The sequence below is a fragment of the Pleurodeles waltl genome, chromosome 5, assembly GCF_031143425.1.
Source record: "Pleurodeles waltl isolate 20211129_DDA chromosome 5, aPleWal1.hap1.20221129, whole genome shotgun sequence".
NCBI lineage: Eukaryota > Metazoa > Chordata > Amphibia > Caudata > Salamandridae > Pleurodeles > Pleurodeles waltl.
In genome coordinates, this window is record NC_090444.1 from 1,101,689,377 (window position 1) to 1,101,713,212 (window position 23,836).

The 23,836-nt window shown below is 44.7% G+C and overlaps 1 protein-coding gene across 1 annotated transcript in view; it reads right to left on the reverse strand.

The window, feature by feature from the left end:
* The window catches only part of LOC138296305 (ADP-dependent glucokinase-like), a 136,728-nt gene extending 121,423 nt beyond the window's left edge, over positions 1–15,305 (reverse strand). The window contains exon 1 of the mRNA XM_069235320.1: positions 15,014–15,305. Within this exon, the coding sequence (XP_069091421.1) occupies positions 15,014–15,200 (187 nt within the window). The 5' untranslated portion in view covers positions 15,201–15,305. The remainder of the gene's footprint in view (positions 1–15,013) is intronic.
* Positions 15,306–23,836: the final 8,531 nt, after the last annotated feature.

The window sequence follows — 23,836 nt, forward strand, 5'->3', positions numbered from 1 at the left end:
CCAGTCAGACTGGGGAGCCCACCCTGCTCCATCTAACCCCTGCAGCTCTGTTGGTGGCTGAGGATGGCTTTTGCGCCGACCTGAGTTGCCCCTCACAGACCAGGATGCTGGCCCACCTCATAGGCCCGGTTCAGCTCCCTTGACTTGGGTATGTGGCCCACAGCACCTGCTGCCAACAGGGCTGCACTAGATGCCTTCGACAGCAGCAATGCACAATTTTGGGCTTATGCTTTGGCACTGCTATGGGCCCTTGAGGTGGGTTCAAATGGGGCTGAGGAGCACAGCCCCTCCATTAAGCCCCTGCTGGGCCTCTTCCCTTGCACCTGTCAGATGATGTGGATGGCTGGGCTGCAGGCTTGAGGTACTTCACACTTTTTCTCATTCTGGACATATCAACTTCCTTCCCATAGAGCCAGCGACCTGTGGCTGCCTTGATCCTGGGCGCTTGAGCCTCACTGCCCTCCTCCTCCAGCTTGCTCCCAGTGCTAGGTGCCTCTGCTGCCTAAGCCCAAGCCTGGTTGGACTACGGATAGCTATCTCGTCTGCCGCTTGCCTGCCACTGCAAGCACATCCATTGTACTTTGACCACAGCCGGTGCCATATGACCGTCTTCGCGCTGCTTCTCATACCACACTCCTGCTGTCCCATGTCTTTGGCCAACCACCTTTTCCTGGCAAATCTGTACTGTCTCCCTGGTCCCCCCTGACGGACATAGGTACTCTCCTGGTCACCCTGATGCAGACCCAAAATGGCTTCGGGAAAACAACCCAGACAACTTTTCAACTGAAGTAATTGGGGCAACGAGTAACCTTCTAGACCGCTGCCAGCTGCTCCCACCTCTGATGTGACCCTGGCGGCTATCCTCAGAGAATACACTTCCATAGAGGCCTGCCCTTCTAACATGGATGAGAAAATCAGTGATCTTACTCAGTATATGAAAAGCATGAAGGCGGACATGGGGGTCTTTTATTCTCTATTTTGTGTTGTAGTTTTTTATTGGAAAAATAAAAACGTACATTGATTCCAGCACACATTTCAGTACCAAGCAATAATCAGAACGGGTAGCAAACAAAGTATAACTAGAAAGGGAAGTGACATTATAGCATGAGGTCAGATTTCTGTTCGCTCATTTTTCTATTTCCCCAACATTACGCATTGTGTATTGTCCTGAACTAGTGTTCTGTGATTTCTGTTTTTCTGCAGAACGCCTCTGCACGCCTCATCCCGGACATCCCCCGCCACTGCCACACACAGGCCACCTGAGAGACCTGCACTGGCTCCCAGTCAATTAGAGAATCACCTTCAAACTCCTCACCCACATTCACAAAGCACTACACAACACCGGACCAGAATACCTCAACAGACAGCTCTCCTTCTACACCCCGAACCGACAGCTCCGCCGACCTCGGAACCGTCCCACGCATCCGCAGAACTACAACCGGCGGCAGATCATTTTCGCACCTCGCCGCCAAGATGTGGAACACTCTTCCCACCACCTGCATCAGACCAAGGACCTCCTTACCTTCAGGAGACTTCTCGGGACCTGGCTGTTCAAGCAGTAGCAGCACCCCGCCCCACCCCCCTCAGCGCCTTGAGACCCTCACAGGTGAGTAGTGCGCTTTACAAATTCCTTGACTGGTTGATTGATTGACTGTACTGCTGGTATACTTCAAAATAAAAAGTTTTTTTTTTTTTTTTTTTTTTTAAATCAAGAGTATTTCCTGCACCTTCCTCTTCCATCTTGTGTGTAGGGTCTTTCATTGTTCCCATTTTCCATGGGCACCTGCCAAGTTTCCAAATCCCAGGACACTACCTGAAATTCGTCCATTCTTTTCCCCATTGACATAAACTCCTTTCATCCCCGCTGTTTACCCTGCGGGATGTTCGCTTTCTATTTAGCTAGTTCTGGGCGAGCATCCACCTGTTCAAGTCCTTGAAAGCTGTGACAAAACAGTTTGTGGTTAATGGGATCTTGATACCAAAAGTCTTTGTCTCAGCAGGTCTAATCACAGGCAGTTCAGTGGAAGGAAAGGAAAGCAGGGTAAAAGGGATTTAAAACACCCCACTTTATGAACTCCAATTACTATCAAGGATCCCACGCCTGAACAACTTATTCTAGACTTCTTAGTTGTCATTTAAACCACAGAACAGCAGCCTTCAAGCTGACTACAAGGTCAAGCCTATGAACAATAATCAAAGTAGTGTGCAATTTCAATCAATTAATCGGGGCTAAAGGCTCAACTTAACCAAACAGGAAAGGGGCAGATGTGTATTAAAGACAGATTGTACCTCTAGCTTGCCATGTTGTTGGCATCCAAGGATGCCTACAAACTTTTCTCTACCATCCCCTTAAGTGTCCAGCTAATGCCACATATTCCTTTCTAAACAGACACTAAGTATTGTTAATCATTTGCACGAAATACAAACACCAAGAGCGTATTAATCTTATGCTTTCCATTTGTAGACTTACATTTCAAACTTGATAAACTTATATAAACAACCACTGCATTTTTTCCCACCGCACAACTGATGTGATGCTACGCCCAAGATAAATATTCAAAGCAGGTTATATTTGGATTGCAGGTTTCACAAGTAGCAATTGAATTAATTATTTCACCGTGGTATGATGCTGAAGCAAGTAAATGTGTAATAATGACGACATTTCAGAATCAATTATACATTCAAACCTACTCAAACAGCAATGGGACACACGTGGGTACTCTCTGTCTGATTTTCTATTACATGGCAGACAGACTAATCGTTGGCATTCTACACATTTAGGGGCTATAAGCAATTCACTAAAGGTTGCCTGAAATGACATGTTGCTAGTCATTAAATATGCAACACAGTGTACAGACTGTATCCTCGGGTTCCATGTTGAGATGGAGAGGGGAGTAAGTCATCCAGATTTGTTAGTTCAGGATGGGTATGTATTGGTTTTCTAAAGTTATATTCTAAATTATTGACTATACCTGTGGCAGATAAGAGCCACACAAACTTTCAAAAATAGCCACCTGTTTTTGAAAGGGTGGTTTACTGCTCTAGTGACGTTCTACGTTCGGTGTCATTTATTGGACAGAGCAGATGATACACCATCCAAACAGAGCTACCCAAACACAACACCATTAGCTAACCAGCAACAGCCAAGAGTACCTCAGGAGTTTCAATGTAACATTCTGAACGACATACATGAATTTAATTCTAATAACAAATAAAGAACTATGTACAACCACAAAAACCCACGTTACACTTTCTGAGGATGTACAATACAGATAACAAAATATGATCAATATGATAGCACAAAATGACTTACAGATACAGAGAGAAAAAATTGAAAAGGAGATGCAAAAGACAATAAGAAAGCAAAAACTGTGAGTGTGTCTAGATAGATAAATAGACAAAACCTTAATAATAAGGACACTAACCATGTCATGAGTGATGAAACGTGAGGGCATAAGCAGTGCATTGCGATGGCGTAAGTTGTAGTTAAGTGAGGTAACTACAACTGCTGATTTTCAAAGTTTTTGTGCGTTTAAGATGTGAGCCTAACTATAATGTCCCTGTAACTTCGTTTTTTTTCAGTAAATTTCTAAGTTTTTTCAAAATTCTATTTCCAAACTATAACGCCCCTATAACCTTTGGATTTTTCAGTGAAAATATACACACACACGCTTACCTGCGATATATTTACATTTTCATTGTAAAGACATGTGCAGTAAATGTATACGCGTGGTAAAAATGTGTGGTGAAGGCATATGTCTGGCATTGGTACATGGTAAAGGTATTGCACAGTAATGACTGCTTGGTAAAGGCTGTTTCCCCTGCAGACGTGCATCTGTGCAGCCATGAAGGCCATTATGAGTGTGTGAACACAATGGGCAAGCTTGCAACGGTAATAACACAGAGTGTGTCTGCAGTGAGAGTGATAGATCAGTTTGATGTGTGTGCTATACAAAAGCCACTATTATCATGATGTTGCACATACATGTGTCCCACCAACACCAAGAGTGATAGTTCAGTTCGACATGGATGCTGTATAAAAGCCACTATTATCATACTGTTGCGCATACATGTGCCCCTTCGACACCGAGAGTGATGGTTCAGTTCAACATATGTGCTATGCAAAAGCCACTATTATCATAAATGTTGCGCATACATGTGTCCCTTTGACAAACCGTCTGAAGTCAAAGACACAAGTTGTTTAATGAATGACTATGCATGCACAATTACACAAGCACAAATGCAGATGGTTAAAATTCCCTGTCCTTTACAATGACTTACTATATGGTTAAGTATATGGTGAGGGGGTACCCAGGTGAGCTTCCAGATATATTCCTATAGACAGCCTCATAAGGAGTAGGCCCAATTTACTAGGGTGTTTTCCATATTAAGACAGTCTTATGGCTATTTTAATGTATAAAAGAAGGACCGGTTTTACTCAAGGTTTTTACCCAAGGTATAAAAAACTGCCTCAATGAGAGTGTGCTATACAGATGCTACTATTATCATAATGTTGCGCATACATGTGTCCCTTTGACACCATCCAACGTTGAAGTCACAAGTTGTGTTAATAAACTACTATGGATGTACGATTACACAAGCATGAACGTAGATTAAGTTAAAATTCACGCCCTTTACAATGGCTTAGTATGTGGCTAAGTATATGGTGAGGGGCTACCTAGGTGAGTTTTCCCATATTCCATTAGACAGTTTAATTAGGACTAGGCCTGATTTACTAGGGTGTTTTCTATGTTAAGATAGTATTATAGCTATTTGAATGTATATAAGGAGGACCTGTTTTACTCAAGGCTTTTCCCTAAATTAAAATAGTTTTAAAACTGCCTCTCCTGATGGAAATAGTTGTTAAAATATCGTTCCTGAATCTCAAAAGGGTATTTCTAGTCTTAACAACATTTTGTTTTATAAAGTGCTTCATTTCACACCTCTGTGTTTTCTAAGCGCTGTAAGCAGCATTCGCACTGGAAGGATAAAAGGCAGGCTGATCTGGCCTCAAATCAAGCTCATGGCCTGCAAAGAGTCAGCGATCAGCACTTAATTCAGCCACAGTACAAAGACTGTATTGAACCAGGGAATAACTTTGTACATCAGTCTATTCCTACTCGCGCTTCCCTGAAAGGAACATGGCAAGCGAAGGGGGATTCGGGGCTGCGCTCTACCAGCATCCGACCCTGTCCAAACTGACCCACAGTACTCATAGCATTTAGCTACATCTGCTGAAATGTGCCAGTGATGAGGTACAGTCACTTTCCTCATCATCTCCTACAAATATTGATTCTGTTACCTGATTGGGTACAATTTAATCAGTCTTTAGATCTGGTAACTGGGGGGGAATTGAGCTGTAATGGAATGATGGTATTGAATAATCGTCCCCCTCAATCCCCTTTTCCTAACGGATGGCACAGTCTCAAGTTTACTAACAGGAGATTCCGCTTAAGCGTTTGCCCTTGTATGCCCGGGTACTTACAAAGTCTCTCAAGATGGCACTGCATGCCACTGACATTGTATACAGGCTGTCAAATTGCCAGTGTGGTGCCGCGCACACCCCACTCCACCAATTACAATAATAAAAATACACAACCATATGGGGCTCGCCCCTGGGACCTGGTCCCCCCGGGGGGTTAAACTGTAAACCAGCGCATGAGAAATGCTTTTTGACCTGGGGACCCCAGCAAAAGGGCTAGGTGGTCAGTGTATTCCTTCCATTTTTTTTAAGGTTCTTCTTTTAGGGGAGTGGGGACTCGGCTGAATCAGAGTCCCAAAATGGCTGCAACACTTCCTGGTTGAAGTGTTGGCAGCCAATCAGATCTCAGCATGAGATCTCTGGGATCCGAGGAGCCTCTGCGTCCCTAGATATCTATGTTTCTTTTTCATCTAATCTCTAAAACTACTGAACGGATTTACAACAAATAAAAAAAGCAAGCTTTCTGGACCAAAAGCTATCTTTCTGCCAAATTTAGTGTAATTCTGTTCAGTGGTTCAGGCTGTAAGGGTCAACATTCCTATGCAAATTTGTATGGGGGAAATGTGGTTTGGGTCCCCCTTTTTTCTTGGCCTCCCTTCACAAATCACCCCAAAAACTTTCAAGACAGCAGCTGAACTGAGTGTCGTACTAGTTTTGAAAACGCTTTCCTTCATGCAGTGCCTATGGGGATTTTGCATTTTTTGAACACGACTACAGCCCGAACTGCTGAAAGGAGTTTTATACCCAATTTGGCAGAAAGCTAGATCTTGGTCCAGAAAGATCTCTTTTTTGTTATTTGGTGCAAATCTGGTCAGTAGTTTTGGGGTTATTACAGAAATAAAAATGTTTTTATCTAGGAACCTTTGTGGATCCACTTGCAGGGCACCTACGGATCCCAATCCAAAAGCACGGGTCTGATTGACTGGCCGCAACGTAAAAGGAAGCTGTGGCTGCCAGTTTGTTTCTCGGCTGGATCCCCGGGAGAAAACATAAAAAAAACATACATAATGGGTCAGGATAGAGGTAACCTGACCCCATAGGGCATATTGAGGGGTCTCTGAGGGATCCCTCACAGGCAATAAATTGCGACCCCTACAGTACATCTGTGATGGATCCGTGGATCTGAAACCCACTGGGAAAAAAAAACAGTCACACACCACCAACCCCAACGCATGGACAAAGACCGGGTGCAGCGTGGGGCACGCTCTGGCCACCCCCCACTGCGCAACGCCAAAGGCCATGTGCGGTTGTATTAACTCAAAGTAATAACATATTATTTTGCTTAAAAAAATAAAAATAAAAACATAAAATTCATGAAAAAAAAACTACGGTTACAGGGAGGATATAGTTAGGTTCACATTTTACCCGTAAAGAGACTTTAGGCCACAAGTTATAATTTCTTAACCTAAGTATAACTATAACTGCTGATTTTCTATGGTTTTATGTTGGTAAAATGTGAACTTAACCATAATGTCCCTTTAACAATTGTGTTTTTTCATTTTTTTATCCATTCTGTGCAAACTCCTACTAAACTCTGGGCTCTCTGTAATTTAAGCTACTAACCAAGTTACAAAATCTTTCATTCAATACAATTTAGTTGTAGCCCTATTGCTTCTAATCATAAGAAAAAGAAAACTTCACCTATCCTGTTGACTTCACTCCCCATCTCTATCTAGAGCATCAAGATTATTAAATTTCACTAACCATGACGTACTCCACACCCTACCCAATTCTGCTACCACAAAGTTCCTTCTCATCTCTAAAAAAAAAAAAAAAAGAGGTCGCAGCTAACCTGGTGTTCTTTCTTCACTATTCCTGGCTTCTTAACCATTAATTTATCATTTTTGCATCACTAACGATAAAATGACAATATTTGAGGCCAAAAGGTAGGGTACTGATTACGGTGACGGTTGCTTCCATAGATTTCTTTCTTTAATGTGAATGATTAAACACAATGTTAGAAACACCACAAGGCTAGTTTTGTTTCTAAAAATTCATGATATATTTTTGTTCTTCAATTCAAAAGGAATGACAGTGAAATTTTATGGAAAAAAGCCTCCGGTCGAATGATTACAAGGAAAAGGGAAAACACGTGTTTCATGACTTTTACAAACTTTTCTGTTGCTTTGAAAGGGCCAACAAGCTTACAAAACAAATACAGAACAAAGTATTGGTGACCTAAATGTCACTATAAAAAGTAAACCATCATTAAACATGCAGAAGGAAGAGTCAATCAAAGAAAAAACAGAAATAACAAATTGGAATATAATTAAATATATTGATAAAGTAACCCTTTCCATGCTAGGCCTTCCACTCATAAACACCCCCACCCCCCTCCTAGGACTCCATACCTTTTTGTGCACATAAGAGAGCCGCGCCAAATTTGTGTCCTTTTTTCCACCATCCTGGGGATTCTAAAGGTGCCCAGGGTTTCTGGGTTCCCCTGGAGGGGACTGAGAAAATAGGCAAAAAAAAATGTTTTCCTTTTTTTTCCAGACAAGTAGGGAAAAAGTGCTCCAGATAAAAGTGTCTGTTTTTTCCCCTAAAAATGGAATCCACTAATGGTTTGCTATACTAAAGTAGCCATCTTCCCAGCTTTCAAGAACATCCAGAGCTGAAACAAAACAAAATCTGTACCATAGTTTCAACATTTTTGTAAGAGGTAGCCTATTTTCCCTATTTTTATGTTCTTAACCTACTTCCAGTTTGTAGGGGAAACTAGTGTGGAAACCACTGCTGATCCCAAAAAGCTATGGGTTTCTGAAAGGTTGATAAAATTAAGAATTCAGCAATGGGTCATATGTGTAGATTCCCTCAAAGCTTCCTCAAGGAAAATAACTGTTGAAAAAAGAAATATTGAAAACGAGTAGGAAAAAGACTTGCATTTGTGACAACATTTTCATCTGAAGATTTCTTATCATGATACACACTGACAAAAGTGATATACAATTATGTCCACTAGACCCGTCTGGCTGTGAGGATACATAGGGTTTGTAGGTTCTCCAAAAACCCAAGGTACCCATTGCAAACTGAGCTGCACTGTACAATGGTTATTCATTAAGTACCAAGTATAAACCAAACATTATAGTAAAATAGGCAGAGTGAAAAATGGGTAGCAAGGATACTCTTGTATTTCTGAAACAGGAATAAGACAGAGTTTAGGAGTAGTGGTTATTTCTACAGCACTTTATTTGTGGGTACCCATACTAGTGTATGATTTGGAAGGTATTTTTCAAAATGTCATCTTTCTTATACACTGCCTTAAATTTTAAAGGCAAAACTGCAGCAAAATCCAATTGATAATAACAAATGTTCTACTATTCTATGCTCCTACAAGTCTCCCGATACAAATGGTACCTCACTTGTGTGAGTATACCTAGTGCCCACAACAGAAAATAGCCCAAACAACAACATGGACGCAGCACATTTTTCTACCGAAAACTGACCCTCTTTTTCCGATGTGGGTAGCTCTAGGGTTTCGACCTTAGCTCAGCCAGCACCTAGGACTACCTAGCCAACCTGTGCATTTTTGAAAACTAGAAACCTAGGGATATCCAGGGTGGGCAAACCTGCATGGCTCTCACCACATTTTTACCCAAAATCCCCTGCAAACCTCAAACATTGACTAAAACAACACTTTTTCCCCCTCACATTTCAGTGATAGAAAGTTCTGAAATATGCAGGGAGCCACAGATGTCCTTCCACCCGGCATTCCCCCAAATCTACAGATAAAAAGGATACCTCACTTGTGTGAGCAGACCTAGTGCCTGTGACAGAAAGCTGTCCCAATACACAACATGGACACAGCGCATTTTTCCACCAAAAACTGACCCTATTTTTCCGATGTAGGTAGCTCTAGGTTTTGTGCGCTAGCCAGCCAGCACCTAGGGGAAACCTAGCCAACCTGTACATTTTTTTAAAAACATACACCTGCAGAATGCATAATGGCATGACTTGCATGGATCCCATTAGGTTTTTTAACCCACAATGCCCCGCAAACCTCCAACTTTGCCTGCAATCACACATTGTCCTTACACTTTTGGGATGGAAACTCCTGGAATCCAGAAGAATCCACAAAATTCCTACCACCCAGCATTGCCCCACCTGTGCCGATAACACCACTGCCCCACTGGGTTGGCTGTGCCTAGTACCACAATAGGAATGGATCAAACCAAGGACTCCTATTCACCACAGTTGGATCCGTTCCCGTCACTGGCGCAAAGCCCAGCCACACAAGTGGGGCAGAGATTTTATCAGCACAGGTGAGGCAATGCTGGGCCGTGGGAATTTTGTGGATTCAGAAGTTTCCATCATAGACATGTAGGGAAAATGAGTGACCATGCAAAGTCGGAGGTTTGCAGGACATTGTGGGTAGAAAAATATTAAACAGTGCATGTGAAGCACATCAACCTGGACTCCCCCAGACGTCTAGTTTTCAGAAGTGTCTGGGTCTGGTAGGTTTTTCCAGGTGGCAGCCTACACAAGCCCAAAAAGTGCAGCATTTCATCATTGTAAGTGGAAAAATATTGTGAGTTAGCCAAGCTCTCCTGGCCCATATGTAAAATCAACACCCAAAAGAGTCAAATGTCCTCTTGCTTGCCATTAGGATGAGATGCTGTAGTGCAAAGGGGGAGCAGAAAGACTGTTTCCCCCTTCAGTTGTGGTGGGGGAATAACCATCAGGGATATGGAATTCCTATCGCCCAGGACATATTGTTTGGGGTCAAGGACAACAAGTTTTTATGTTTATTTTGTCCTTGGGACAAATAGGCCCAACTCCCTGCAGCACAAACCCTTTGGCTGCCAGTTTACAGAGAATGGAACTGTCTGCAGTTGAGGTAATATGTGTGTGTCCATATCTTAATGCTGTTTGAACTTGTATTTATGGTTCATTAACGAAAAGCCTTCACTATTAGGGTGACTGCTGTAAATAAAAGTTTTAAAGGTCACACTGCACCATTGACAATGGTTCCAGAAAAAAAATAAAAGTGTGTAGACGTTTAACAATATAAGGCTAAGTATAATGCTCCCAGAATGCTCTCCGATTAGATGCAAATGTTTGCAGAAGCTTGTTTCTTTAGAGTCATTCAGTAAAACGTGTTGAAGCATGCTAGTATTTCCAAAACATACTCCTAATGGAAAATCAGTGTAACCATTTTCAACATGATTATATGAAGCATGAAAATACACAAGCACTGGCAAAGCCAACCGATCTGACATTTATTTGTAAGTTTTTTGGTTTCCTCAAAGCGTGTTTTGTTTTGACACAGCTTTCGTAACACTTTATTGTTGTGGGATCTACCAGGCCCTCACCATTGTAACAAACACTGGCAAAAAGACCGAAAGGTTTTGGCCCTGTAGACTCCCTCTGGGGGGGGCCCTCAGCACAGCACCTGCCCCGAGTGAGTCGGGGGGCTCTATGTTCTTTGCAGTGGCCCCTCCAGTTTTGTTACGCCACTGATTGCCACAGTAGTTCCTGCCACTGAACAAAACTACTTTGTGTTCCAATATGCACCTTGTGGAAGAGCAGAATGTAATCACTCACAATAAAGCCAGCCGATGTATATATAGAGAAAAAGTTTAATAAAAACAAAATGTCTTTGTTAACGCCAGATCTAACTAGGGACCCAGTTCGTAAAGAAAGTCACAAAAGTGCACCATGTGGTATGTGTCTTTGAATTAGTGGCTTTCATGAATTCACAAGAACTCACAGAAGTAGACCAGGAAATCGTACTCCTAGAAAATATTTGTGAACTGTATTTTAGCACGAGCAAATATGTATGCGTAGATTTGCTAATGTGAAAATCTGTTGAGCGGTTACAAGTTCACATTCCCTCCAACCACTTTTTTCCCCAAACCCTTGAATAATTTCTACTTCTGCCATTGTTGGGAGTAAATTTCCAACCTTTCTCATTATGGGAAACGATTTAAGAAGAGCTGGTAAGAATCCTTAAAACATGCAAGTTAGTTGGTTTGCAGACTATTGCTTACTGCTTCCTCTAGCCCTAGTATGTAGATCTGTGGAAAGGTGGCAAAATAAGGAAATTGCTATAGTAGGGATTGAAATTGCAAGTATTCAAGCCCTACTATAGTATGAGCCCTGGAATAATCAGAGAGACTATTATCCGAGCTCTTATATAACGAGATTGCTGCCATAATTTGCCACTGCACTACATGGCACCAACGGGACAAGCGGATTTTTTCACAGGACAAGTAGATTTATGAAGTAACCTGACCCATGGACATGTAAATATTTTATAAAATTCCACACAACTGAACCATGGCCATGGTTGGTGGTGGGCAGCCCTCCCATCTGTTTTTTTTTGTTGTTTTTTTAAATCACCTGATGTCTGCTCCCTCCCCCCCTGAGGGGGAAGATCAGGGGTAATTAATTACCCCCATCGGCATACAGAGGGCAGAAAGACTTTGTCCCCATTTCTTTGGGGGGGGGTAGGGGGGAAGGCACTGTCCTGCCCATTCTGGGCAGACCCGCTCCTACACTAACAAAAATTATAGTCCCTGGTGTCTAGTGGGCTTTCTGGTCCCCTGGGGGGCTGATCGGGGGTAATAACCCCCAACTGCCCCCATGGGGGCAGAAAGTCTGTGCCCATTTGTGTTTGAGGGCACTGGCATGTCCATGTTGGGCAGCTCCCACCCATGCCTAGTGGACTTCCCCCCAGGGGGAGGAGGCAGAGTGGGGGCTACTGATGCCATTGCCCCCCCATCCGCACCGGGGGGTGGCAGAAAGACTTTGGTCCCCAATTATTTAAGGTAGGGGCATGGCCTTGCCCAATGTGGGCAGCCCCCACCCCTCTTGTATTAAAAAAAACCCTGCTGTCTAGTGCAGACTATGGGTAATAAACCATATCTGCCCCCCCAGAGGAGGAAGAAAGACTGTTCCCATTTATGTTTAGAAATGGGTGGGAGCACTGAAATGCCCATTTTGAGCAGCCCCCACCCCCACATATGAAATAAATCCCTGGTGCCTAGTGGGCTTTCCCACACCTGCCACCTGAGGGTGGGAGGGGGTGAGGGGGGGGGCAGAAAAACTTAATTGGCCAAAAGAAATGGAAGGGAGTAAAAGCCCTCGCCCAAGGGACCGCTCCCCCTTCCCTGGTGTCTAGTGGAGTGGAAACTTCCTTGGAGATCGCCCTCCTGCACGATCCCTAAGCAAGGATCCAGTACGGAAGGATACCATTGGAAAGGGGATATTCTCACCTTTCCAATGATACCTCTCAAGCCTACTTGCTCTGGGTTGAGATAGACCCGCAAGCACCTAGACAATGAAAGTGAAATGAGCCGATTGGCTCATTTCACTTTAGTTTTCAGTGAAATTATGTCAGTGTGCCAACACACAAGATCAGCTAGCCACTTAAATTCACAAATAGCCCCAATCATTTGGGAGGACACAACAAAGTGAATTTTCATTTTAAGTTGGTCATAGCTCCAGGGACCCCACCTATAGGTGAGACCGACACCTTTCTTTTGTGAGTGTCAGATTCGCCTTTTCTGCTTTCATCATGAATCACACCATAAGGAGAAAGATGGTCAGGCAGCACAGGACACACTTCAAGGCCACAGTTGTTTTCCAAATGTTGTTCTATGTTCAGATCACACCTTACCCTGGTGAAGTGGCTCGACTTTAACTGCAATGCAACTCCTTTGGATGAAGATTCAAGAAGGGGGTCAATCTATGGAGCAGTGCAGAGGGATGAGCAGAGAGGCAGCAGACTGACTGACAATAACTTTATGGAGCCCCCAAAAACTTTAGATGCTACCTGACCTCAACATAGCTACCCCACCTCACATTACTCACACACACACAGATAAGCACACTGTCGAGGGAAATGAGGGCACCCAGTCATGATATACTACACATATTTGCCAGGAAGGGGAAATCTCTGATAAAATGTTACGTGCCCCACTTTTATAGTCAGTATCACCAACTGTTGATAGTGTTATGGTCTGGTGAGTGGAACAGTAGTCACCAATTTTAAAAGTAGTGTCACTCTGGGTGGTCCCCAAGGACTCTACCCGAGCCCAGAGTTATACCACTGAGCAACATGCCATAATCATATGCAACACTGCTCAAGAAACTTGTGACATGGATCTCCTGGTCCAGAAGAAATACGGATCTACTCGGGCAATAAAAGGGTGAGCAGTTTGAGGCGTGGACAATAGCACAAGGTTCTTTCGACCTATAAAAGCTTTTATCTAGCTGCAAACTAATCAATTTGTGTTTTCCTGAGAGTTGTGCTGAAACATTACAAAGTATGTAAAACATCTAGAATAAGGTGGACTTTGATAGCAACATAGTTATATCTCTTAATAGAGGTGGGTGAGACCCTGAAAGCTCAAGCTAGGCTCTAGCCTGAAGTGTGGCCCAGCGCTAAGTCCTGCTGGAATCTCTAGCCCATAACGAGCCAAGTTTTAATGTGGTTTCTGCCAGGTTTGAGTATATGTGTCTGCTCAACACCCTGTGATTCTGGGCAAAGCACTTATTCTCTCTGTGCCTAAAAAAAAATATACGAATGTGATCATGTGTAATGTAAGTGGTGGCCATGTTTGGGTCAAATTTGCGCTATGCATAAAAATGCAGAGGTAAAAACAAAGCGTTATATGTAATTGTGATTTTATTTACATTTATATAGCACCTACTAACCCTGACGAGGCTAAGAAAACACAAATACCCATTTACTGGCTCATTCTTATAAAGTGAAACCAGAAAACCTGGATAAATCGCTGCATCCTATCTTAAACTGTGTGGTCTTAGGCAGTGCTTGAAATGGAAAAATAGAAGTGCAGGTACTCTGTATCGGAATACCTGCTTGTTTCTGAGAAGTGCCGGTACTCTCCAATGAAAAGTATTACGTTTTTCTTGAGGAGTGCAGGTACTCTCTCTCTCAAAATAAAAAAAGGGCAGGACAGTACAGACCCATTTAAAGCACTGGTCTTGGGCAAATATGTTATTTTATTAAAACTCTTTTTTCCTCATTATTAAAAAGCACTTTCAAACATGTGAGTTCACAATAACAGCTGTACAAAAACCCGTTGTGTTTGATTTAACAGACAATAATATTGGTCTATAGTAATCTGGGTCACTATAGGGTTTACATTAGAACTGTCTTGCCTCTTAGTTCACTAATTGTTCATGTTTAAAAATAAGTACTTTGCAGTGCGGAACTATAATGTGACCCATTAATGTCAAAGCTTCCACACGTTAAAGAAAATAAGAGTTTTTTGAGTTTTGAAGAGACTTTATCACATGTAACGTGGTATGTATAATTTGCATGGAAAACATTTTCAGGGCTCCGCTCGTCCACGAATTCTAAGCGCCGAGGCAGACTCTTAGAGGGGTTCTGCTCTCTCTATTGGTTCGTCCACCTCTGCCCTGGAGTTGCCAATCCAGATAGATGTCCGCTCCTCCTCTTCCCTTCCCAGATGAAGTGATAACCCTCGCATCCATTGACTAATGGAAGCGACCCCGTCTACCCACTGCACCTCTGGTGCACCCCCATCGTCCTCAGCTTACCTATAGCCACCCGTGGTGGGGGCAGGCCACCCAGCTCCACCTTGCCTTCGGCGCGCAGCAGAGAGGAGAGAACGATGTCCATGCGGATCTGCAGGGTGTCCTCGGGAGCCGGTCGGAACCACAGAGCGGCTAGCAGAGCCAACCCCGACAGAAGCCCGCCACACAGCAGCTTTGGAGGGGGAGCCATATTCGGTAGCCTCGGAAGACACTGCGACACCAAATCTACTACTTCTGCTCAGAGTCCACACCGCCCTCCTTTTCGGGGAGGAGCCTGACACCGACGCGGAAGTAAGAGCCGCATACCAGCTTAGCATGCCTCCCGACCCGCCCCCTGTGTGCCCGCCTCGCAGGGAGGCGTATCAGCTCACAATGCTCGGGTTTGCGTTGGTGGATGCTGGGCGTGGTGGGTTCAAGGCAAAAGCGGTGACTGTGTACTGGTGCGAACAACGGGAATTGTGCCATTCAACCAGAGATGTTAAACTAATTATACAACCGACGCTTTTCCTATGTGAGGTGTAATCAGTAAATAAGGACTAGTTTACGGTACCTAAGTCAGCGTCCTTGCTGCACCTGAAACGTGCAGGCCAGTGGATTTTCAAAATTTGGACTCGGGCTCACTGATGATATTAAAACAGAAAAACAAGTCTGCTTCCTTACATCAATGTCTGGGTTTTTGTATAAAAAATGCAGGAACCATTAACTTGATGATGAACATAGCAGATAGAATCTCTAGGCCTCTTTCTAGCATGGCTACCCCCATTTTTGGCCTGTTTGACAGTGTGTTTTAACTGTGTCACTGGGATCCTGCTAGTCAGGACCCCAGTGCTCATGGTTTGTGGCCTACTTGTCAGTCGGTTTCATTGTTTTTGTCAGTATGCTTAACTGTGCCACTGGATTCCTGCTAACTAGGACCCCAGTGCTTATGCTCTCTCTCCTCTCAAATTTGTCACTACATACTGGTAACCCAGTATTTCACTCCAGATTGGCATACTGGACCCCCATTATAAGTCCCTAGTATATGGTAACTAGGTACCCAGGGCATTGGGGTTCCAGGGATCCATATGGACTGCAGCATTTCTTTTACCTCCCATACGGAGCCCATACAAAGGCTTCTACAGGACTGCCATTGCAACCTGTGTGAAATAGTACACGCACTTTTTCACAGCCATATTCACTACACCAGGTCACTTATAAGTCACCTATATGTCAGGCCTTTAGACACCGAAGGCTGGTTGCAAAGTACCCATGTGTGAGGGCACCCCTGCAGTAGCAGCGGTGCCCCCACTATGTCCAGGCCTATTTTCCCAGACTTTGTGAGTGCGGGGACGCCATTTTAAGTGTGCACTGTACATAGGTCAATTCCTATGTACAGCTTCACAATGGTTACCCCGAACATGGCCATGTAAGGTGTCTAACAGCTGGGAATTTTACCCCAATACTTATTCCAGTATTGGGTGCACAATCCCATGCACCCTGGCGGCTCCACAATGGACCCGCAGTACTGCCATACCAGCCTTCTGAAGTTTTCAGTGCAACCCCAGCTGCTGCCACCTCACAGATAGGCTTCTGCCCTCCTGGGGCTTGAGCAGCTCAATCCCAGGAAGGCAGAACAATGCAGTTCCTTTAGGAAAGGGGTGTTACACCCTCTCCCTTTGGAAATAGGTGTTACAGGCTTGAAAGGGGTATCCTCCCAGAGCCTTTGGAAATGCTTTGAAGGGCACAGATGGTGCCCTCCTTGCATAATCCAGTCTACACTGTTTCAGGGACCCCCAGCCCCTGTTTTGGCACGAATCTGGACAAAGGAAAGGGGAGTGACCACACCCCTGTCCATCACCACCCCGGCGGAAGGGGGCCTAGAGCTCCTCCAGAGTGTCCCTGGGTTTAACCATCTTGTTTTCAGGATGGTCAGGGAACTCTGGAAGCATCTGAGTGGCCAGTGCCAGCGGGTGCCGTCAGAGACCCCTCCTGATAGGTGCTTACCTAGTTAGGTGACCAATCCCCCTCTCAGGGCTATTTAGGATCTCTCTGGGTGTTTCTTCAGATTCGGATTGCAAGACTCCAGCAGGAATCCTCTGCATCTTTTACTTCATCTTCTACCAATGTATCAACCGCTGACTGCTCCAGGAACTCTACAAAACTGCAACAAAGAAGCTAAGATGACTTCTGCAACATTGTATCTTCAGCTCCTGCCAGCAACTGCAACAGTTTCCAGGTTGTGCATCCTCTGAGGACTGCCTGTCTTCAGCCTCCACTAGAAGAACTGAAGGAATCTCCCGTGGAGTGATAGAGTCACTTCCCTGCTTCAGCAGGCACCTCTCCGCAGCGACAACCGGTGGCTTGGGTCCCCTCTCCAGACTACAGGCATGGATCCAGCAACACAGGTGGTGGACTAAAGTGACTCCGGCAGGCCCAACCTTCAGCTATCCCATTTTGGTGGAGTTAAGAGCTTGCCTCCCCGTCCAAGACAGTACCCCCCTGCACCGCATGACTTGCAGTTACTAAGGCTTGTGTGCGACCTTCCAAGAAGTTCTTCGTGCACAGCACAGCTTAAGCCCCCAGCACTCCATGCTGCGATGCACAGATTCCTGAGTGGTTGCTCGGTGGCGTGGGAATCATTTGTGTCGTTGTCAAGGAGACCAGGTCCTCGGGGCATGCGCATGTTCCCAACATGGCCACCTCTTGGCAGCTCCAAACTCCACTAGTTATTATAACACAGAGTTAAAGAATGGCCAAGTGGGGGAATGGGTTTTGGGTTGGGAACAGCAGGGAAGAAGACCTGTGAAAGCAAAAGTTAAACAACACAATTGCAAGATTAATCACAATGACTTTCAATAAGCTTTGTTTCAAATAACACTTATACTGAAAACAGTATAACTAGGCCTCAGGAATCTAGATACCTGGAAATCAAGAAAGGTAATGCAAAGTTTCATATGAACATTCCTGAATTAACATATCATATTTTGAATAATGAACGCTCTCCAAATTGTTCTTGGAATAATCACTGAATTACAACAAAAATCAAAGAGCACCTGGATTTTCTCTGCATGAATGAACTGTACTAGAATCATGAATAACACTGCTACGTCACACTCTGATTAAGAGTTCCAAGACTCAAATGTTCAGGAATTATTATGCACATTAATCAAACTGCACATTAAGATTTCAATGTCTAGAAATGATCGCGCACTCTGCCGATCTGTATTTCAAAAGTTAAAGCGCCAGGAATGAATGACGCACACTGTTGCTGATTCGCACATCTAGATTCAAATGCAATGAAACGATCGTGTGCACTGCTGATCTGTAATTCAAGAGTTAAATGCCTGGAATGAAGCACGCACTCTGTTGTCGATTAGAACATCGAGAACCAAATGCCATGAAAATGATCGCAAACACTGCTGATCTGCATTTCAAAAGTTAAATGCCAGAAATGAATTGCGCACACTGTTGCCGATTCGAACATCAAGAACCAAAGGCCAGGAAATGATCGCGCACACTGGCGATCTGTAATTCAAGAGTTAAATGCCATGAATGAATCGCGCACACTGTTGCCGATTCAAACTTCACAATGCAAATGCCAAGGAATGATCGCACACACTGCCATCTGAATGCTAAGAATTATCTGCCAGGAATGAATCGCGCACACTGTTGCCGATTCGAAATTCACGATGCAAATACCATGAAATGATCACGCACACTGCCTATCTGTATGCCAAGAATTAACTGCCAGGAATGAATCGCGCACACTGTTGCTGATTCGCACATCACGATGCAAATACCATGAAATGATTGCGCACACTGCGGATCTGAATGGTAAGAATCTAATGCCAGGAATGAATTGCGCACACTGTTGCTGATTCGAACATCACAATGCAATTGCCATGAAATGATCGCGCACACTGCCAACCTGAATGCCTAGAGCCAAATGCCAGGAATGAATTGTGCACACTGTTGCCGTTTCGAACATCACAATGCAATTGCCATAAAATAATCGCGCTCACTGCCGACCTGAATGCCAAGAGCCAAATGCCAGGAAAACAATTGCACACGCAATTTTATGTTTAGGCCCAAAACTCGAATGTCACTGGAAACGGAGTCGGGGGCCTAACCCGACCTCCGCCTTATCGCCCTGCTTGAGGATCACCAAATAAATGAGGGCAGGTATGGGAATGACTTGATAGGCCTCCGGGACAGGAACTCAGGAAAATGCTGCTGCTCTGCACCGGGACCTCTGAATAGTGAGCACATGGAGCTGGGCTTATATAGAGCCAAGCGCCGCCCATGAGCCACACCCAACCATGCTGCAGGAAAGGCTTCTAGAATGTCTTAGAATGAGGACCACACCCTGTAATCCTGCAAACAAGCCTTGCAAATGAACAATGTATTACAAACAGCATTAATGACTTTTCAAGGTAAAAGCTCTGCGATGCAAAAGGTTAACATACTGCATAGAAACACAATGCTTGAAATATGCCTTTGCATAAGGACTGGGTTTTTGCATTTACATCACCTGTAGAGCGTGCACTGCCCTGATGTTGACAGTCGTGCTGTGTCTACCTCCATTTGCATCTCCTTTGTCCCTGTGCTGTTGGACTCTTGTACACGCTGCCTGGTCTTCTGAGGGATCTCTGAAATGCTGAGAGCCCCCTCTGTCTCCCCCTACTGGGTAGAGGCCACCAGGTCCCTCCTGGTCCCAGGCCTTGCTATTTTCCACTAACCATGAGCTTTGCATGTGCCGAGGCTTGTTTGAGGAATCTAATGATGCAAACCAGACTGCATTCATCCATACGGCGTGTGACATCTTCTGCACCAACTAGGAACCCGCATCTGTCTGCCTTGGTGCAATACTGACTTTGTCTTCTCACCGGTGGTTCTTCTTTTGCACCTTCATCCGGGTTAGCAGGGGCTCCTGTTCTCCCAGGACTCTTCAGTGCTCTTTTTACTTGGTCCTCTTCTTCGTTTTTGTCTTGCAGTCTCTTCTGGTTCTTGCAATATCTTCTATCACGACTTCTAGTGTGTGTTAGGAAACTTGCTGTGTTTTACTCCTGCTTTCCTGGGCTCTAGGGTGGGGTATTTTACTTACCTTTGGTGTTTTCTCACACTCCCAGCGCCCCTCTACACATTACACTTGCCTAGGTAGGAAACCGACTTTCGAATTCCACTATTTTAGTATATGGTTTGTATTCCCCCCAGGCCCATTGCAACCTATTGTAATTTTCAGTTTGAACTATTTTCTGACTATGTACTTACCTTTTTCAGGTTACTAGTGTATATATTGTGTGATTTACTTACCTCCTAAGGGAGTATAGTCTCCAAAGTATTTTTGACATTGTATGACTAAAATAAAGTACCTTTATTTTTGTAACACTGAGTATTGTCTTTCATGTGTGTAAGTACTGTGTGACTACAGTGATATTGCAAGAGCTTTGAATTACTCCTAGTTCAGCCTTGGCTGCTCTGCCTACAGCTACCTCTAGATAGCCTAAGCTGCTAGACACTGCCTACATTTCACTAATAAGGGATAACTGGACCTGGTATAAGGTGTGTGTACTTTCGATACCCACTACAAACTAGGCCAGCGTCCTAAATTTACACCTTAATTTAACTAGATAAATATCTTATATTTTTCTAAAACCTATGTGGTATATTTTTATTTTGTCTTCACTGTGTTATTGCATGATTTATTGCACAAATACTTTACACATTGCCTTCTAAGTTACCTTACTGCTCAGTGTCAAGCTACCAGAGGGTGGGTACAGGATAGTTTGGATTGTGTGTGACTTACCTTGACTAGGATTGTGGTCCCTCCTTGGACAAAGGTGTATACCTCTGCCAACCAGAGACCTGATTTCTAACATTGATGATCAGCAGTGAGGATAGGACTTGTGTTTGTGCAGTGACATACAATAGCTATGTGTACCTACTCACAGTTAAAGGTCAATTAGATTTTTTTCTTTTTGCTGCAATTTCTTCCTGCTTGAATTTTTAATCCAATCCTAAACAACATGTCTCTGGATGGGTCTCAAGGAGGAGCTGGAGAGTTTGACCTAGCCAAGCTGGAGACGTACACTGTCAGCCAGCTAAAAGGGTTCTGCAAGGGGATGGGAGTACCTACTTGGGGTGTCTCCAGGAAGGAGGAGTACCAAAAGGCGCTGAGGGCCTGGGCATAAGCCAGTACACAAGAGGATGTTGAGGTGAAGGATTCAGAGGATGGCTCCCCAGAAGATTCGCCAATAGCAGTGGGGGTTGACACCCCTGGATTTTTGACCCCTGCTAAGCCAGGGAGCAGTGTCTCAAGCCACTGTCTGACTGCAGAGGAAAGAAGGGAGTAGAGAGAATTTCAACTGCAATAGGCCAGATTAAACATGGAGGTAGAGGAGAGGAAGGCAGAGAGAGAAGCCAAACAAGCTGAGGCTAAGAGGGCCTTGGCAGAAAAGAAACTCATATTGGCTCATGAACTGAGTCTGAAGGAGCTGGAGTTCAAGTCTAGGCAGTCTGAGTCCAGCAGTTATGGCGGCAGTATACATACTGGACATGCTGGAGACAAAAAGGTTTGTATACCCAAAGATGTGGTGCCAAGTTCTGTGGTGGGAGATAACAATGATAAATGGTTTGCCGCATATGAAGTTGCACTAAGGGCTCATGGAGTTCCTGAAGAGCTATGGGGAGTCAGGCTTGTGGAAACACGTTCCAATACTTGGGAGGGGCACACTTCTTACTCTAGAGGTTGGAGATCTGAACAAGTATGCCCCTATAAAAGCCATTTTTGTTGCCAAGTTTGGACTGACCCCTGAAAAGAATCACCAGAAATTCAGGGGCTGTACCAAACTCTCCAACCAAACTTGGATGGACTTTTATGATTCTTCCAGCAAGGCACTGAATGGATGGATGCAGGGTAGTGAAGTAAATTAATATGTGGGGTTGTATAATCTAATTTGACAGAGCATATGCTCAGTGTTTGCTTTACAGAGTTGCACCAGCACTTGATTGACAGTAAGCTGACTGATCCCAGGAAGCTTGCTGAGGAGGCGGACCTCTGGGCTAGCACCTTAGTGTCCAAAAAGGTATCTGGGGGGGACACCCACAAAGGTGGAGAAAAACTTAAAAATAAGGAGTTCTCAAGAGGCCCACAAAATAATTCCCAAGGGGATAATGGTACCCAGTCCTAATCTGATTTTGCAAAGAAACTAGGATATTGTTTACCGTAAGAGTGACTCCAAGTGTCCCAAGAAGGCACCCCCCCCCACTGGAGAGCAGACACCTGGGTTGGCTAGTGTAGCACTTGGGGAGGAGGTAGTCCCAGTTAGCTTTGGCGAGTGGGCAGAGGTAACCCTAGTATCCCTGGAAGATGAGGAAATGGTTCCAAAAATCCATATGTCTACCAATACTTCCAAGTATAGGCAGTGGGTCACCATTTATGGGCAAAGGGTGGAGGCTCTGCGTGACACAGGAGCCAGGATGAATACTGTCAGGGTCAGCTAGTGTCAGCAGAGCAGGCCATCCCCAATACATTCACCATGTCATAGTCGCTGACAATCGCGAGAGCCACCTACCGGTAGCTCTGGTTTCCTTTGAGTGAGGGGGTTCTCTGATCCTCTAAAAGTGGCTGTGAGTCCTGCCATGCTTGTAGATTATCTGTTAGGCAAAGACCTTGAGCACACTACCTGGAAGGAGGTAGAGCTCAGGTCTCACTTGGAGATGTTAGGTTTGCCTGAGTGGGTCTGCATGACCACAAGGTCCATGGCTGCCAGGGAAGGGTGTCAACAGTGTCTGGAGCCTAGAACAAAGGCCCAGACAGCTGCCAAAGAGAGGGGCAAAGGGCATAGGAAACCAGTCCCAGAAGTTCCCACAATGGTTGACGGGGTCCCTGAGAGGAGGCCCCTGCGCCAACTGGGGAGGACATTGCTGCCCTGGGTAACCCGCATGAGCATGCTGGCTGGCAAGTTGAGGTTGGGCCAGCCAGGGAGGAATTCTGAAAGGCACAGAAGGAATGCCCCATTCTTGAGGGTCTGAGGCAACAGGCCTCAGCCCAAGCAGCAGGTGAAGCCTCTTGCAATCCTGTTATATATTGGGAGAATGATCTCCTCTACAGTGAGCCTAAGGAGTCAGAGGCTGGGGCAGAACATGTGCTGGTGGTCCCCCAGTGCTACCAGGCCTTCCTAGTGGGTCTGGCACACGACATCCCCCTGGCGGGACATTTGGTGCAAGACAAGACCTTCACCAGGCTTGTCACCCACTTTTATTGGCCCCAAATGCGGATGTCCTCAGATGCATCCTGTAGGTCCTGTCCAACCTGCCAGTCTAGTGGGAAAACAGGGAAAAGGTTCAAGGCCTCCCTAGTCCCACTCCCTTGGACCCCAAAACTGCCTTAGGCAACAGGTTTATGTAGGAGGCTGGCCTTGCTTGTAGTGGGTACCAAGGGGTACTTACACTCTGTACCAGGTCCAGTTATCCCTTATTAGTGTAGCAGAGGTGTTTCTAGCAGCTTAGGCTGATAGAAGGTAGCTATAGCACAGCAGCTTAGGCTGAACTAGGAGACATGCAAAGCTCCTACTATACCACTGGTGTCATATGCACAATATCACAAGAGAACATAATACACAGATATACTAAAAATAAAGGTACTTTATTTTTATGACAATATGCCAAAAGTATCTCAGTGAGTACCCTCAGTATGAGGATGCCAAATATACACAAGATATATGTACACAATACCAAAAATATGCAGTAATAGCAAAAGGAAGTAATGCAAGCAATGTAAAGTTACAGTAGATTGCAATAGGAGCACATAGGTATAGGGTCAACACAAACCATATACTCCAAAAG